This window comes from Coccinella septempunctata, chromosome 7 (assembly GCF_907165205.1).
Source record: "Coccinella septempunctata chromosome 7, icCocSept1.1, whole genome shotgun sequence".
NCBI lineage: Eukaryota > Metazoa > Arthropoda > Insecta > Coleoptera > Coccinellidae > Coccinella > Coccinella septempunctata.
Window position 1 is genome coordinate 7172738 of NC_058195.1, and position 16420 is coordinate 7189157.

The 16420-nt window shown below is 34.9% G+C and overlaps 2 protein-coding genes and 1 non-coding gene across 11 annotated transcripts; all 3 read right to left on the minus strand.

Moving 5' to 3' along the window:
* Window positions 1-215: 215 nt before the first annotated feature.
* LOC123317369 (titin-like) lies at window positions 216-13809 on the minus strand. Of its 9 annotated transcripts, none has more exons than XM_044903859.1 (27): window positions 13677-13809; window positions 13284-13600; window positions 12909-13092; window positions 12756-12824; window positions 12124-12207; window positions 11688-11810; window positions 11550-11627; window positions 11292-11375; window positions 10509-11239; window positions 6815-10253; window positions 6401-6514; window positions 5953-6039; window positions 5820-5885; window positions 5580-5636; window positions 5411-5473; window positions 4959-5045; window positions 4826-4891; window positions 4581-4637; window positions 4303-4473; window positions 4190-4246; window positions 4027-4104; window positions 3909-3977; window positions 3628-3702; window positions 3266-3313; window positions 3143-3205; window positions 2909-2983; window positions 216-1074 (listed from the first exon to the last, which is right to left on the minus strand). In XM_044903859.1, the coding sequence occupies exons 1-27, from the start codon at window positions 13786-13788 to the stop codon at window positions 296-298; spliced, it is 7233 nt and encodes a 2410-aa protein (XP_044759794.1). In that variant the 5' UTR covers window positions 13789-13809; the 3' UTR covers window positions 216-295. The 9 variants fall into 9 exon arrangements, with proteins under 9 accessions (XP_044759794.1, XP_044759796.1, XP_044759801.1 ...); XM_044903861.1 differs by having other exon boundaries at window positions 11325-11378; XM_044903866.1 differs by having other exon boundaries at window positions 6815-8930; window positions 11292-11378.
* A 724-nt stretch (window positions 13810-14533) lies between these two features.
* On the minus strand, window positions 14534-15655 carry LOC123316629 (5'-AMP-activated protein kinase subunit beta-1). Its single transcript, XM_044902806.1, has 2 exons — window positions 14890-15655; window positions 14534-14838 (listed from the first exon to the last, which is right to left on the minus strand). Exons 1-2 carry the CDS (start codon window positions 15550-15552, stop codon window positions 14692-14694), a joined length of 810 nt encoding a protein of 269 aa, XP_044758741.1. The 5' UTR covers window positions 15553-15655; the 3' UTR covers window positions 14534-14691.
* Window positions 15656-16021: 366 nt separating this feature from the next.
* Trnay-gua lies at window positions 16022-16113 on the minus strand. The gene is given in 2 exon segments: window positions 16022-16057; window positions 16077-16113. It is a non-coding gene; the product is annotated as a tRNA-Tyr (tRNA).
* Between the last annotated feature and the right edge of the window lie 307 nt (window positions 16114-16420).

Genomic DNA, 16420 nt, shown 5'->3' on the forward strand with positions numbered 1-16420 from the left:
CTATCTTTTAATTTTTTGCGTAACTCTGGTTTACTTTTTTGACCTCAAACTTCACACTGACACTTCTAATGAGTTATCGTTCGTTGCAATGGTAACGCAATATTTTTTTTCATGCATGGAACTGGTCTAGGCTAACTAGATATCAATACATCTTCGTAGCTGAGATAACAAACAATTACTCAATTTCGGATGGGATGAGGAAATGAAGAAAATAATTGTGTTTTAGAAAGTTTATTCCTTTCAATAGATACATATAATAATTTAACTTAAATATAGAGGTCTTTGGAAGTTAAAATCAGAAAATTGTCCAGTCCCAATCAAAGGGTCCATTGTATCTTTTCTTGATCGCTTTCTTTTCCGGTGCGGCTTTCAAACCTTTGTGGGCTTGCTCCGTGGAATATTCAACGAATAACCTGATTGTGCAAATTCTCCATTTTTTGCCTATTTTTTTAGATCCGTAACCCCTCACTCTGACGCCCGGTATTGTACTTAGATGCTGATTTACTATCTTCAAGAAAGCAGGTAAAGTTCCTCTCTTATTCTTAATTTTGAAACGTAATTGCAGAGGAATTTTATTTCCACTATCAACAATCCTCGACATATAAAGCTCGTATTCCAGTTCTTCATCAATTTTCGACGTGACGTCATCCAAATTGGTGATTTCCATATAGTCGTCCTTAATATTTGGAAATCTTTCGAGGCTCTTAAGAACTGCCATTGATCTGACCGGAGGTAAATCTACCAGTATCTTTATGGAAATATCATTATCATTGTTCACAACAAAGTGGGCTGGGTATATTGTAGATGCTGGCTCCATATCTTGCAACTCCAAATTGATGTCTTCTATTATTTGGTTCATTTCAGTGTTCTTCATCGTCCGTTTGGGTATTTTGAACGTGAACAAAACACTGTTAGGGGCATCTTCGTCAAACTCTTCCATGTCCAGATCGCGTATCAACTCAGCTATTAAGGGTTTTTTAAGGGATTTAGTCGAGCTTACGATTCTAATCGGTCTAGCAGAGAAGTACTTTTCAGAAGATTTATCCTCATTTTCCTCCTCTTCATCGGTTGATTCTGTAATATAAAAATGTATCGAATTGGCGCCCTGTCCAGGATGTCATACTGGACGATTATAAATAAAAACACACATACATGATCCTAGGAAACAGAAGAGGAAGAAAATATATAAGAATCTAAAAGAACTCGAAATTATTTGGATATACACTGCGCAAAAAAATTAACGCAAGTTATGGAAATCTCAAATTTGTTCTACAACTGAAGGTGTTCTCAATGATAATTATTTTTATCAGAATTATGCATGCATATGTTATTCACTTTCAACGGTTTTCTTCAATACAGATGTTTTTCCCAGCAGGAATAAAAAAAGATGATATTATCAGATTTTGAATGTATTGGCTCCATTCTAAAATCAGTTGTTCTCGATCAATTCTAGTGATCAATAGTTTTTCTTTCGTTTGATTTTCTACACTCGATCGCTATGCAACGCGAAACACGTAATTTGACCCAAGAGGAAGGTGCCCAAGTGGTCTGCAAGAATTGCAGAAGGGTTTGGAGTTTCCCATACAAGTGTGTCCAGAATGTTGCAGCGATTCAGGGAGACAGGTATGAATGTCCGAAGACCAGGACAGGGTAGACCACGGGTAACAACTGCCATTCAAGAACGTTACTTGAGGTTTCTTCGTTGAGACAACGGTTTGCAACCGCTCGCCTCCTTCAAATTCAGCTTGAGCAAACTCATGAGGTGAAAATTAGCACTCAGAAAATAAGAAATCGCCTCAGAGAATATGATTTAAGGCCTCGTTGTCGCGGCAAGAGGCCCAGCTCTTACCCCAGCCCATCGAAGGGCGCGTTTGGATTATGCGAGAGAGCGTATCAATTGGGAAGAGGCCGATTGGGAAAGAGTTCTCTTCACAGATGAGTCTAGATTCTGCCTCTACCATTGTGATCGACGTTCCCTTGTATACAGACGTCCACATGAAAGATATGCTCAGTGCAATTTCCTGAATACTACTGGTTTCGGGGGAGGATCGATTATGGTATGGGGTGGAATATCTTTGACTGCTCGCACAGACCTAGTGGTCGTTGATAATGGAGCTATGAATGCTGATAAGTATATAAGGAACATTCTTGAAGAGCATGTAGTGCCATTTGCCCCATACATTGGTGAAAATTTCATTTTTATGGACGATAATGCCAGACCCCATCGTGCGCGCATCGTTCAGGAGTACCTTGAAGAGTTTGAAGTCTCTCGAATGGAATGGCCAGCAAGAAGTCCAGATCTCAATCCGATTGAGCAGGTTTTGGACAACCTCAATAGAAGGCTGAGGAGTTCAGACAATCATCCAGCTACTCTTAATGACTTAGGAATCCAACTCGGAAAAATCTGGGAAGGATTAGATCAGAACATTTTAAGATCACTCATTTTGAGTATGAACCGTCGTTGCCGAGCTGTTATTAACGCAAGGGGTGGAAACACCAAGTATTAAATCACTTATCAGCATTTCAGTATTTTGAAAATTGTTCATTTCTCTTCTTTCACATAAGATTCGGTGAAATCCTGAATTTTTACTCCATTTAATGTGTCTTATTTCGTTCAAATCCTTCCCGAGAGAACATAAAAAATAAGTTATAAAGTCAATGTAGAGTTAACTTTCATTAAAATTGAGATTTTTAGAATGTGCGTTAATTTTTTTGCGCAGTGTATATCCAAATAATTCTCTTCCTATGAAGAGGTCATTCAATTATCGAATTGTTTTTCAACATTATTGACTGAAGAATAATCATCACTGTTGAATATTTCGAGATGTTTGTTATTAAGCTGCGATTGCAATGATATTCGTAAAAATTACTGAAAATTCATTATTTCTATGTACGTCTTGTAACTTACCCATAGAATTTTGTCTATTTCCTGAATATTTTGTGCGTAATGATACTACTTCAGCAGACAATTCCATGGATTTCGCTGAAATATGGAAAGTTTTTGATTATATTAACCAAACCAGCTGAGCTCGCAAAGAAAATGAGGTGCGGTATAAGAAAGTGATGAAAAAATGAAAACATTTTTCTATTTTTTGAAAATTGTCGAATTGGCGACGGGACTAGGATGAGCATTGTAACTCACCGCTAGATTTTCGCCCAGCAATCTTATATTTTGAATTTTCAGCAGGAAATTCCCCAGATGCATCTGAAAAACGAAAGTATAGTAGGTCATTGAAAAATAAACTGTATGCTGCTTAGAACATACGTTTCAAATTTGGTTTGCTAAGTAGATATCTTGAATCTTTATAATTTCCTGAAACGTGATGAATTTTTAGTGGTTAAATTAAGGCTCATATTAGTAATTCATGGATTGATAACAAAGAAGAAAGAAATAAAAGAGTGATGAAAAAATAATGGAATCTTTCTTCAATTTGAAAATGAACAAATTGGTGACGGAACTAGGATCTGAATGGTTTGACTCTGATGATATCCAAATTATATTGGCACTGATTTGTTGAGGGTCAGGTGAGCTAGATTCATCAAACATTGGTTTTCGCCCATTACTGATTGAGAATTGAAAATTTGAATGAAAAATTGTGAATTCGATCGAAGTATTTTGAGACTTACTCTTCGGTTTTAACCTATCGATTACAGATTTTTTACTGGATGGAGGCAATTTATTTGCTGATTCCTTATATTTCTCTGAAACATGAAAAATGATTTTGTACTATCTAGTGGTATGGCCACTGAATAAAAACAAAACAAGAAACTATTCTCTTCTATTCAAAATATTCGAATTGGTGCCGAAGCAAGGACATCCTCACATAAATTAAACTGACGGTTGAGAATGTTAACGTTGTAATTTATTCCCGCTGTAGATTGAAAGGTACTTATATTATTCAACTTACTCTTACTCTTCCAAACTTTACTAGAATATTTCGATTCTTCCGAATCCTCACTGAGGTTATCTATTATTTCTGGAATGAGAAGAAAAAGGAATTGTACATATAATAATGAAATAATTACCGTCTGAATCCTGAACTGTTCGAAATTTCATTTCTGTTGATTCAACATGAGTGGGAATTAAGGAATCTTTCATGGTCCCTAAAATCAAGAAAATATTCACATCTTACTTTCATATATTTTTCAATGTTAGGTATATTGTCTGAAAAAAAGATTTCTGACTTACTTTTCGAAGAAGGATTGACATTTCTTGACGCCAAGTTATTATTTCTATTTCCAGGTTCTATAATTTTATATAATCGTAATTATGATGGAACTGAATGAACAAAAATCACTTACTCTTTTTATAAAAAACTCGATGTTTCGGTTTTGGGGATACTACGTTATCAACCTCTTTGTTATTTGCAGTCGAATCTGAAACTTTTATTTTTTCTGTTTTTTTCTTACCCTCTGATTCAGGTTTTTTTGTAGCCACAACCTCATCATCCCCTTGATCTGCGTTCAAAAAACCTGTAATAATTGTAATTGTATCAACAAAAAGAACAATTCAATCTGGTATGTTTCAATCATGCTTTAAAAAAATTCCACACGGACAACATAGTGCTTTTTTTACTCACTCTTCCAATTCTCTTTGAATGAGGGATTTCTACTCCATTTAAGTTTATTCATCATTCCTGGAAGGTTATGAAATAATAAATAAAATGGAAATTAATATACCTCGTAGATATATTCCGAGGAAAAATAATGAAATATGAAGTGTTGACATATTGTTACTATATCAAGTCTCAAATAAACTAATTTTGTTCGCAAAAGATCATTTTGAAGAAATATGAGAAAATTGTGAGGAAAAATTATTACCAACCTTTTGAATTCTTTCTTTCTGGAATCTGGTCTTTATCGATTGCTTCTGGAAGTTTGGAAGAATTTTCTGAAATTGATAAATATCGTCGAAATATTACACATTCCATGCAAACAGAGAATTTTTTATTACCCACCCTTTGGTCTCGGATTTTGGACTGAATATTTCGATCTTGATCGTGTTACCTTATCATAATCGTTTTCATCAGGTCTTTGTTTGCGCCCTAAAATACATAGTATGTCAGTATTCTTGACTTTGAAACAAATTTTATTACGCAAGGAAAGAGAGTCACTAGCATTTCTCCATTATCTGTATCAAACACCTATTTTGCAGGTAGAAAAATATCCTTAATTGACTTTCTAGGTTTATTGTTTAATATGTTCAGAATGTATTTTTATGAGTTTTTTCATTGAAATAATGTGAAACACAAATAATGTTCTCAAATCATTTTCAAATGGTTGATTGATTAGGTATACTTGTTTTTTTTTTTCAAAGTATAGATGTTTTCATCATAGGAGTAACTTACGGGATTTAACAGTTGGATAAAAATTTTCAATTATCTGTATTTTTTTTCTGTTTTTTTCTTACCCTCTGATTCAGGTTTTTTTGATGCCACATCCTCATCATTCCCTAGACCTGCTTTCAATAAACCTGTAATATTTGTAATTGTATCAACAAAAAGAATAATTCAATCTGGTATGTTCGAATCATGCTTTAAAAAAATTCCACAAGGACAACATAATGCTTTTTTACTCACTCTTCCAATTCTCTTCGAATGAGGGATTTCTAACCCATTTAAGTTTATTCATCTTTCCTGGAAGGTTATGAAATAATAAATAAAATGGAAATTAATATACCTAGTATATATTCCGAGGAAAATAATGAAATATGAAGGATTGACATTGTTTCTATATCAAGTCTCAAATAAACTAATTTTGTTCGCAAAAGATCACTTTGAACGAATATGAGAAGAATGTGAGGAAAAAGTATTACTAACCTTTTGAATTCTTTCTATCTGGAATCTGGTCTTTATCCATTGCTTCTGGAAGTTTGGAAGAATTTTCTGAAATTGATACATATCATCGATATATCACATATTCCATACAAACAGAGAATTTTTTATTACCCACCCTTTGGTCTTGGATTTTGGACTAAATATTTCGATCTTGATCGTGTTACCTTATCATAATCGTTTTCATCAGGTCTTTGTTTGGGCCCTAAAAAATATAGTATGTCAGTATTCTTGAAGTTGAAACAAATTTTATTACGCAAGGAAAGAAAGTCACTAGCATTTCTCCATTATCTGTATCAACACCTTTTTTGCAGGTAGAAAAATATCTGTAATTGACAGTTTATTGTTTAATGTTCAGAATGTATTTTTATGAGTTTTTTCATTGAAACAATGTGAAACACAATTAATGTTCTCGAATCATTTTCAAATAGTTGATTGATTCGGTATACTTGATTTTTTTTCAAAATACCTAATGAAAAAATTCGAAGTTTTGTCATAGGAGTACCTAGAGTGATGAAACCTAAGGTTGGATAAACATTGTCCCTAATCTGTTGTTTTTCACTTACCACTTGAATCAGGTTTTTTTGGTACCACATCCTCTGGTATCTGATGTTGGACCGAATATTTCAATGCTGATCGTGCTTTTATACCATAATCCTTTTTAGGTCTTTGTTTGTCCCCTACGAAAAAGACATATAATATTAATAAAAATATACTAGAGTATATTCAGCGAAAAAATGATTATTACCCACCCTTTGGTTTCAGATTTTGGACCGAATATTTCGATGCTGATCGTGCTTTTATACCATAATCCTTTTTAAGTCTTTCTTTGGCCCCTACGAAAAAGACATGCTTTATATAACACCTCAATAACATCACTAAATACCTCGAAATACATACAGAGCTAAAATTTCAAATTCATTTCATCCCTATAATGAAAACAAAATTGTTAATCGCAATAAAAGTTGTTAATCACTCACCATCCATTTTTTTAACAGCTCTATAATTTGGATATGCCCTCTCAGGACTTCCTTCAACCTCCACAGATTCTTCATTCAAATCCTCAGGTATTCCTTTCAACATAACATCATTCTTTTTCATCTTCTTCGGGTATTCTTCTATCTTCCCAGCTTTTCCTTCCTCCTCTTCTGAACTTGCGTCCGCCCTTTCAGGACTTTCTTCTACCTCCACAGATTCTTCATTTATATTCTCAGGTGATCCTTTAAACATAACATAATTCTTTTTCATCTTCTTCGGGTATTCTTCTTTCTTCCCAGATTTTCCTTCCTCCTCTTCTGAACTTGCGTCCGCCCTCTCAGGACTTTCTTTTACCTCCACAGATTCTTCATTTATATTCTCAGGTGATCCTTTAAACATAACATAATTCTTTTTCATCTTCTTCGGGTATTCTTCTATCTTCTTAGATTTTCCTTCTTTCTCTTCTGAACTTGCGTCCGCCCTCTCAGGACTTTCTTCTACCTCCACAGATTCTTCATTTATATTCTCAGGTGATCCTTTAAACATAACATAATTCTTTTTCGTCTTCTTCGGGTATTCTTCTTTCTTCCCAGATTTTCCTTCCTCCTCTTCTGAACTTGCGTCCGCCCTCTCAGGACTTTCTTTTACCTCCACAGATTCTTCATTTATATTCTCAGGTGATCCTTTAAACATTACATAATTCTTTTTCATCTTCTTCGGGTATTCTTCTTTCTTTCCAGATTTTCCTTCCTCCTCTTCTGAACTTGCGTCTGCCCTCTCAGGACTTTCTTCTACCTCCACAGATTCTTCATTTATCTTCTCAGGTGATCCTTTAAACATAACATAATTCTTTTTCATCTTCTTCGGGTATTCTTCTTTCTTCCCAGATTTTCCTTCCTCCTCTTCTGAACTTGCGTCCGCCCTCTCAGGACTTTCTTTTACTTCCACAGATTCTTCATTTATATTCTCAGGTGATCCTTTAAACATAACATAATTCTTTTTCATCTTCTTCGGGTATTCTTCTATCTTCTGAGATTTTCCTTCTTTCTCTTCTGAACTTGCGTCCGCCCTCTCAGGACTTTCTTCTACCTCCACAGATTCTTTATTTATATTCTCAGGTGATCCTTTAAACATAACATAATTCTTTTTCATCTTCTTCGGGTATTCTTCTATCTTCTTAGATTTTCCTTCTTTCTCTTCTGAACTTGCGTCCGCCCTCTCAGGACTTTCTTCTACATCCACAGATTCTTCATTTATATTCTCAGGTGATCCTTTAAACATAACATAATTCTTTTTCGTCTTCTTCGGGTATTCTTCTATCTTCTTAGATTTTCCTTCTTTCTGTTCTGAACTTGCGTCCGCCCTCTCAGGACTTTCTTCTACCTCCACAGATTCTTCATTTATATTCTCAGGTGATCCTTTAAACATAACATAATTCTTTTTCATCTTCTTCGGGTATTCTTCTAACTTCTTAGATTTTCCTTCTTTCTGTTCTGAACTTGCGTCCGCCCTCTCAGGACTTTCTTCTACCTCCACAGATTCTTCATTTATATTCTCAGGTGATCCTTTAAACATAACATAATTCTTTTTCATCTTCTTCGGGTATTCTTCTATCTTCTTAGATTTTCCTTCTTTCTCTTCTGAACTTGCGTCCGCCCTCTCAGGACTTTCTTCTACCTCCACAGATTCTTCATTTATATTCTCAGGTGATCCTTTAAACATAACATAATTCTTTTTCGTCTTCTTCGGGTATTCTTCTATCTTCTTAGATTTTCCTTCTTTCTGTTCTGAACTTGCGTCCGCCCTCTGAGGACTTTCTTCTACCTCCACAGATTCTTCATTTATATTCTCAGGTGATCCTTTAAACATAACATAATTCTTTTTCATCTTCTTCGGGTATTCTTCTATCTTCACAGATTTTTCTTCCACCACTTCTGAACTTGCGTCCGGCCTCTCGGGGCTTTCTTTTACCTCTACAGATTCTTCATTTATATTCTGAGGTATTCCTTTCAACATAATATCATTCTTTCTCATCTTCTTCGGATATTCTTCTATCTTCACAGATTTTTCTTCCACCACTTCTGAACTTGCGTCCGGCCTCTCCGAGCTTCCTTTTACCTCTACAGATTCTTCATTTATATTCTGAGGTATTCCTTTCAATATAACATCATTCTTTCTCATCTTCTTCGGGTATTCTTCTATCTTCTTAGATTTTCCTTCTTTCTCTTCTGAACTTGCGTCCGCCCTCTCAGGACTTTCTTCTACCTCTACAGATTCTTCATTTATATTCTCAGGTGATCCTTTAAACATTACATAATTCTTTTTCATCTTCTTCGGGTATTCTTCTTTATTTCCAGATTTTCCTTCCTCCTCTTCTGAACTTGCGTCCGCCCTCTCAGGACTTTCTTCTACCTCCACAGATTCTTCATTTATATTCTCAGGCATTCCTTTCAACATAACATAATTTTTTTTCATCTTTTTCGGGTATTTTTCTATCTTCTTAGATTTTCCTTCTTTCTCTTCTGAACTTGCGTCCGCCCTCTCAGGACTTTCTTCTACCTCCACAGATTCTTCATTCATATTCTGAGGTATTCCTTTCAACATAACATCATTCTTTCTCATCTTCTTCGGATATTCTTCTATCTTCACAGATTTTTCTTCCACCACTTCTGAACTTGCGTCTGGCCTCTCCGAGCTTCCTTTTACCTCTACAGATTCTTCATTTATATTCTCAGGTATTCCTTTCAACATTACATCATTCTTTCTCATCTTCTTCGGATATTCTTCTATCTTCACAGATTTTTCTTCCACCACTTCTGAACTTGCGTCCGGCCTCTCAGGGATTCCTTTTACCTCTACAGATTCTTCATTCATATTATGAGGTATTCCTTTCAAAATAACATCATTCTTTCTCATCTTCTTCGGATATTCTTCTGTCTTCACAGATTTTTCGTCCACCACTTCTGAACTCTCGTCCGGCCTCTCAGGGCTTCCTTTTACCTCTACAGATTCTTCATTTATATTCTCAGGTATTCCTTTCAACATTACATCATTCTTTCTCATCTTCTTCGGATATTCTTCTATCTTCACAGATTTTTCTTCCACCACTTCTGAACTTGCGTCCGGCCTCCCAGGGCTTCCTTTTACCTCTACAGATTCTTCATTTATATTCTCAGGTATTCCTTTCAACATAACATCATTCTTTCTCATCGTCTTCGGATATTCTTCTATCTTCACAGATTTTTCTTCCACCACTTCTGAACTTGCGTCCGGCCTCTCGGGGCTTTCTTTTACCTCTACAGATTCTTCATTTATATTCTGAGGTATTCCTTTCAAAATAACATCATTCTTTCTCATCTTCTTCGGATATTCTTCTATCTTCACAGATTTTTCGTCCACCACTTCTGAACTCTCGTCCGGCCTCTCAGGGCTTCCTTTTACCTCTACAGATTCTTCATTTATATTCTCAGGTATTCCTTTCAACATTACATCATTCTTTCTCATCTTCTTCGGATATTCTTCAATCTTCACAGATTTTTCTTCCACCACTTCTGAACTTGCGTCCGGCCTCTCAGGGATTCCTTTTACCTCTACAGATTCTTCATTCATATTCTGAGGTATTCCTTTCAACATAACATCAGTCTTTCTCATCTTCTTCGGATATTCTTCTATATTCACAGAAGGGCTTCCTTCTACCTCTACAGATTCTTCATTTATATTCTGAGGTATTTCTTTCAACATAACATCATTCTTTTTCATCTTCTTCGGATATTCTTCTATCTTCTCAGATTCTTCTTCCACCACTTCTGAACTTGCGTCTGGCCTCTCAGGGCTTCCCTTTCCCTCTACAGATTCTTCATTTATATTCCCAGGTATTAATTTCAACATAGCATCATTCTTTTTCATCTTCTTCGGATATTCTTCTATCTTCTCAAATTTTTCTTCCACGACTTCTGAACTTGCGTCCGGCCTCTCAGGACTTCCTTTTACCTCTACAGATTCTTCATTTATATTCTGAGGTTTTCTTTTCAACATAACATCATTCTTTTTCATCTTCTTCGGATATTCTTCTATCTTCTCAGATTTTTCTTCCACCACTTCTGAACTTGCGTCCGGCCTCTCAGAGCTTCCTTTTACTTCTACAGATTCTTCATTTATATTCTGAGGTATTCCTTTCAACATAACATCATTCTTTTTCATCTTCTTCGGATATTCTTCTATCTTTCCAGATTTTCCTTCCTCCTCTTCTGAACGTGCGACCGCTCTCTCAGAACTACCTTTTACTTCCTCAGGATTTTTCCTTTTGATCTCAACAGAACTCGTTTCTATCTTCGGCGGTTCCGTTTCCATCTCCTTCAATTTTCCTTTCATCTTCTTGAGTTTTCGTTCCATCTCTTCAGGTTTTCCCTCCATTTTCAGTTTCATTTCTGGAATAAAATGATTCATCTAATTCGATATTGAATAAAGATTTCTACTCACCATTTCCAGGTAGATCATTGCTTATATACCTACTTCGGTTTTGATGATTCCAATCTCTCAGTTTTTCTTGTGGGATTCCAATAACTACTAGAATATTGGACAACTATGAATTAAAAAAATTTCATGTGAATAAAATAAATTGGACTGAATTTTTGCAACTTAATAGCCCGGAATAGAGTGTCGCAATTCAACTGAGACCTTTAGATGGAAATCTTGATGAGATCACGTGTGGTTATTTTCGAGATTTTTCCTACTTACCGCTCTTAGCTCTTCCGTTTACTGGATTCGATTCAGGTGATTCAATACCAATATTTTCCATTTCTTCTCTAGATTGCCCTGAAATAAATTCATATCAACTAAAAGTATCCTACCATACCCTTACATAATACACAATACCATTTACCATAATTTCAGATGATATAATCGGTTTTTGGATTTTAAAGTTCTGATCACCGAATGAATAATATTGTTCTCTTGATGTCGCGTTCCCTTTTTTGTACGGGGTTGTTGTAATTGACGCTAAAAAGAATAAAATTATAATTACGAAGTTAATTCATTATCTGCTACTTCACAGCGTAAATATTTTCAGGTCAAAAGGCAATGCAAACAATCAATTATTAATTTTTAATTCCTTTTCCTATTTTTTTACTATCTCGCTTTCCTTCCGATTTGATTTTAGAATACTTGAGATCGTAAAAAAACCTGAATCATTTGAACTGTTAAAACCGAAATACTCTATAATTTTTGAAAAATGTTAAAGAACTCTAGAAGCTAATTGAATATCATCAGCAAAAGTATCTTAAAAAATCATAAAAAATATTATATGACGTACTCATTAAATTTTTCCTAGTCGCTGGATAACCCAATACTGATATTTTTATATTTCCATTATTTCCTACATTCGTACTATTCATACCTGAAATATTAAACATATAATGTGTTCAAACAAAACAATTCGGCAATATATCAACCAAAATTGTCGATATTCTGCCAAATAGCATCAAAAATCTATCCAATGCACGTAAAATATATTTTAATTAATGGTCCTAAGTACGACTCTGTCGTCCTATTCCTTTGTAGGCCTTAGACAAAAGAAAGAGGCTCTTTCTTTTGTCTAAGGCTCAATGCGACCTCTCTGGATCTGTTTTGAAGCTGTGGGAACCTTTTCTTATGTGTTGCCTATTCAAAAACTGTCTTATTTCTGAATAGGCAACACATTGAACACGAGGCTGTATTTTGAATAGTAAAAAAATGAGAAATATGGCCTAATATAAATTAAAACAAAACAAATTATAAATTGTGAAATAAAAAGAAGATTTAATAACCAAGAGTTTTCAATATTCCAAGTAATCCTTGAACGGAGGTTTTAAGAAAGGTGGCAGTTTTTGGGAGATAAGAAAAGTATGCATTCATATTTCGTTATTATATTTAGGACTGGCTTTTTGCGTTCAAGTCTCAACTTACCTTTTGAGCTTTTACTATCAGTTGGGGTAATTCTCAAAACAACGTCAATATTATTCCCTTTCGACTGACCTAAGAAAAATTTTTAGGTATATTTTTAGCCAGAATCAAAGGAACAGGTTTATAAAATTGTTATCACTTTGAAACAACTCTTGCCTGATTGATAATTGATGGACTCTCCCTTCATGATATCATTTTTACTTCCGTCTCCTTCATTTTCTATCTTAAGCTTGTTGAATCTTTCTCTCTCCCCAGAATCAAATGTGGAGTTTTCACCTGAAGCTCTGTCAGAACCTTCATTGTGTTTAGTCGAGGAAGACTTATTCGCATTGATCATACGCTATAGAAAAACTATCGAATTAATAAAGGAAATTAAGCTAGAGAAACACTATTTAACAAATTTGTTAAACGGAAAGAAAGAGTTGAATATATTATCTTAATTATTATTTTTCAAAAGTTCAAAGATGAGTGAAAACAGAACTCTTTCTAATTTCAAATCATGACAAATACCCACCACTAACTCAAACTCACTTTTTCTGAGAGTGTCAAACTGTATTCGAGTAGTTTAATTTTGTGTCCATCAGAACTCAGTTCCGATGATTGTCCATAACTTATGCGATAAGTGAGGGATGGAGCTATAACCGAAATTGTTTTTTCTATCAAATGAGCCAAGTTTGTGGGTAGACTTCTATTGGCGCCTTTTGGGGGTTTGATTTCGTAGAAAGCTTCAACCTCACCACCACCGGTTTTTCTCAAATGGCCTACAACTTTTACCAAGAGTTCCGATATGCTTCTGCTGAAATCTTCCTCAACATTGGCTTCTGTAGAATTCGAGTAGTCCAAAACGACTGTAATAAAACCAGTTATATTCTGTTTCAATTGAATTCTTGATTTATTCAGAAAAAATTCTTGAATCATACATACCTTTTTCCCATTTTTCACAAAATGTAACATCGAAAACGATCAGGAATATCAAGCAAGAAATTCCTGAAAGTATAAGCTGCATCTCGCTGAATAGAAATAATAATAAGTTCATCAAGGATTAAATAAGCCATACCTTATAAACAATTTCGGGCATCATTAATCACGCTGATTGTTTTTTCTTGTCATTAAGTAAGGTAACAATATAAGAGAGTGAAACTCGTAGGTGGAACATTAGCTGCTTTAAAAAATGGAAACAGAAAATTATTGATTCATCTTCAGCAGAATCGTTTCTGATTCCTGAATATTGTGCATTTTATAATCTTTGATATCAACCCATAAATAGTGGATGCGCATATTGTTTGCCATGAATAAAATTGGCGCATTCACCTGATTAAAATCTTCATAATTCAGTATCATCTTTGAGTATTCAATGGGGGTTAATATAATACTCAAGGGTATCATCTAATCTTGGAACCTTCTGTTGAATTCTTTTTTTTTGCGTTCAGCTTAAGTGAAGTTTAGTCGGGAGACATACCAGAGGGTATTTGAGTAGTCCACAGATTTGATAATACACATGTTACAAAGATTAATTTTGTATTATTACTATGTATTTCGACTATGAAAAGGTTGTACATACCTCGAAAACTTTCATGCTATTCGTTATTCGCCATAAATTGATGATTTAATGCATAATAACAAGTTTATTTGAATGGATTTCAACCTTAAAATGTAATTGAGAAGAAAAGAGTATCCACATCCAGTTTAGCATTCGGCTTAAGGGTAATAATGGAAACTGACAGATTAGAAACCAGATATAACCTCCGATTATCTCCTTCATTTCAATAAAACAATATTGATAAAAATACTCATATATTTATTTGATACTTAAGACGCCTAAATTGATAACAATATCTAAAATATACTTAAACACAAATGAAGCCAACAAAAACAAAGAACCCTGCCTATATAATACAGTTCTACATATTAATTTTTTTAAATCTGTATATTCACAACATTAAATTGGTTTATATAACAGTGTCGTAACATATTTCTTGCGATACCTGTGGGTGGCACTCAAAACCATAACACCATCCTTAATAGAGAGAGCATACAGATGGTTCAGCATCACATGATTCGGTTCAGGTAATAAGGTTGGCTCACACTAAAAAAGAAATCAAGTGAACTGAACAAAGAAATATATTATTTGGCTTACCGATAATGGTGTGTCTTTATTCAGAATAACTTGTAAGAGATGAGGTGGTAAAACAGGAGGTTCATTGAATTTTTCCCAAGGTTTGTTTGCGGGGATTTCTTGGGAAAACTCTTTTTGTGCATCATTTTCAGAACCCTCCTGGTCTTTGTCTAAGGCTTCGAAAACTTCAAAATCTGATTTCTTCACAGATATCAGGTTATTTTTTATTCCAGATGGGTCTTCTACAGTCTTGTTTGATGGATCATTTTTCCACTCTCCGTCAACGAAAAATTTATATTGATGCTCCCCTTCGGGTAGGTCGATTATAGTGACAAAATCCAAACCCAAATGAGATTTTACCATGGGTATTGCCTTCCATTCAGAGAAAGTACCAGTAATGTAAACATCCTTTCCACCACCTTCCCACCTGAATACTGTTGGAGTCTTATCACTAGTTGTGCTAGTCTCTATTTGAGACCCTTCGGACGCAGTATTCCATCTCTCGAAGGAAAGATTGGGCGGTTTAGAATAAAATTGCTCCTCTTCGTCCTGAGAATGCTGCATCACAATCTTATCTGTTTTTTTGTCGAACACAAACGCTTGACCCTCTTTGACTGGCGATGATGGAGCAGTTTCCCCAGAAGACTTGTGACGTTCTCTTTGGGAGCCTCCTGCATTTCCCATGATTTAAAACTGATTTCCACTAATTGACTTCTGATTTAAAGTCAAGCACCTAACCTTGAATTAATGGAAAAACAAAAACTTAGGAAATGTCAACCAACGAGCATAAACAAGAACGATCACAGAGTAGAGACTATCGCACCATAGAACACTATTATACACTCGCGCCTTATTTTTTAGGCAATTACGAACAGATGAAACACATAAGGCCTGTTTTGGTTCGCTTTAAGGATGGTTCCAGAACGGTTCAAAACAGTCGCACATTTATTTATTCAGCGTAAGCTCGCGCGTAGCATGTGTGTAGCTTCCCATAGCATTGCTGCTCCACTACTTTGAACCGATTCGGAACCGCCTAAAGTGCGAACCAAAACAAAGCCATAAAATAAAAAGAATTAGCAAAAATAAGTAAACTAGAAGGTGTAGCATTGAGGTGAAAAAATTATCAATATTTCATTTTTCGTTATAAAAAATTTCCTTCGGGCCGGATTTGAACCAGCGACCTATGGATGTCCAACGTTTATTAGCCACTACAGTCCACCGCTCTACCAACTGAGCTACCGAAGGTATGCATTATTGTAAGATAATCCAATATAAGATTATATTCACGTGCCCAAATGAATAGAAGCACCTTATAGGTAATCTTTTCTTCTCGCTTACTAAACACCTATGGAATGTACCCTCCATAAGCAACATGATTTAATGGCAAAATCGAACATTAATTAATCTTCTTTTTGGACAATTTTATCACAGCATGAGCTATAATGTTAAATATATGACTTCAATCATTAAAATGGATATGATATTGGATTGAAATGTCTCATTTACGATATATGCATTTTGAGTTTTAACTACAAAAATATGTGATTTTAAC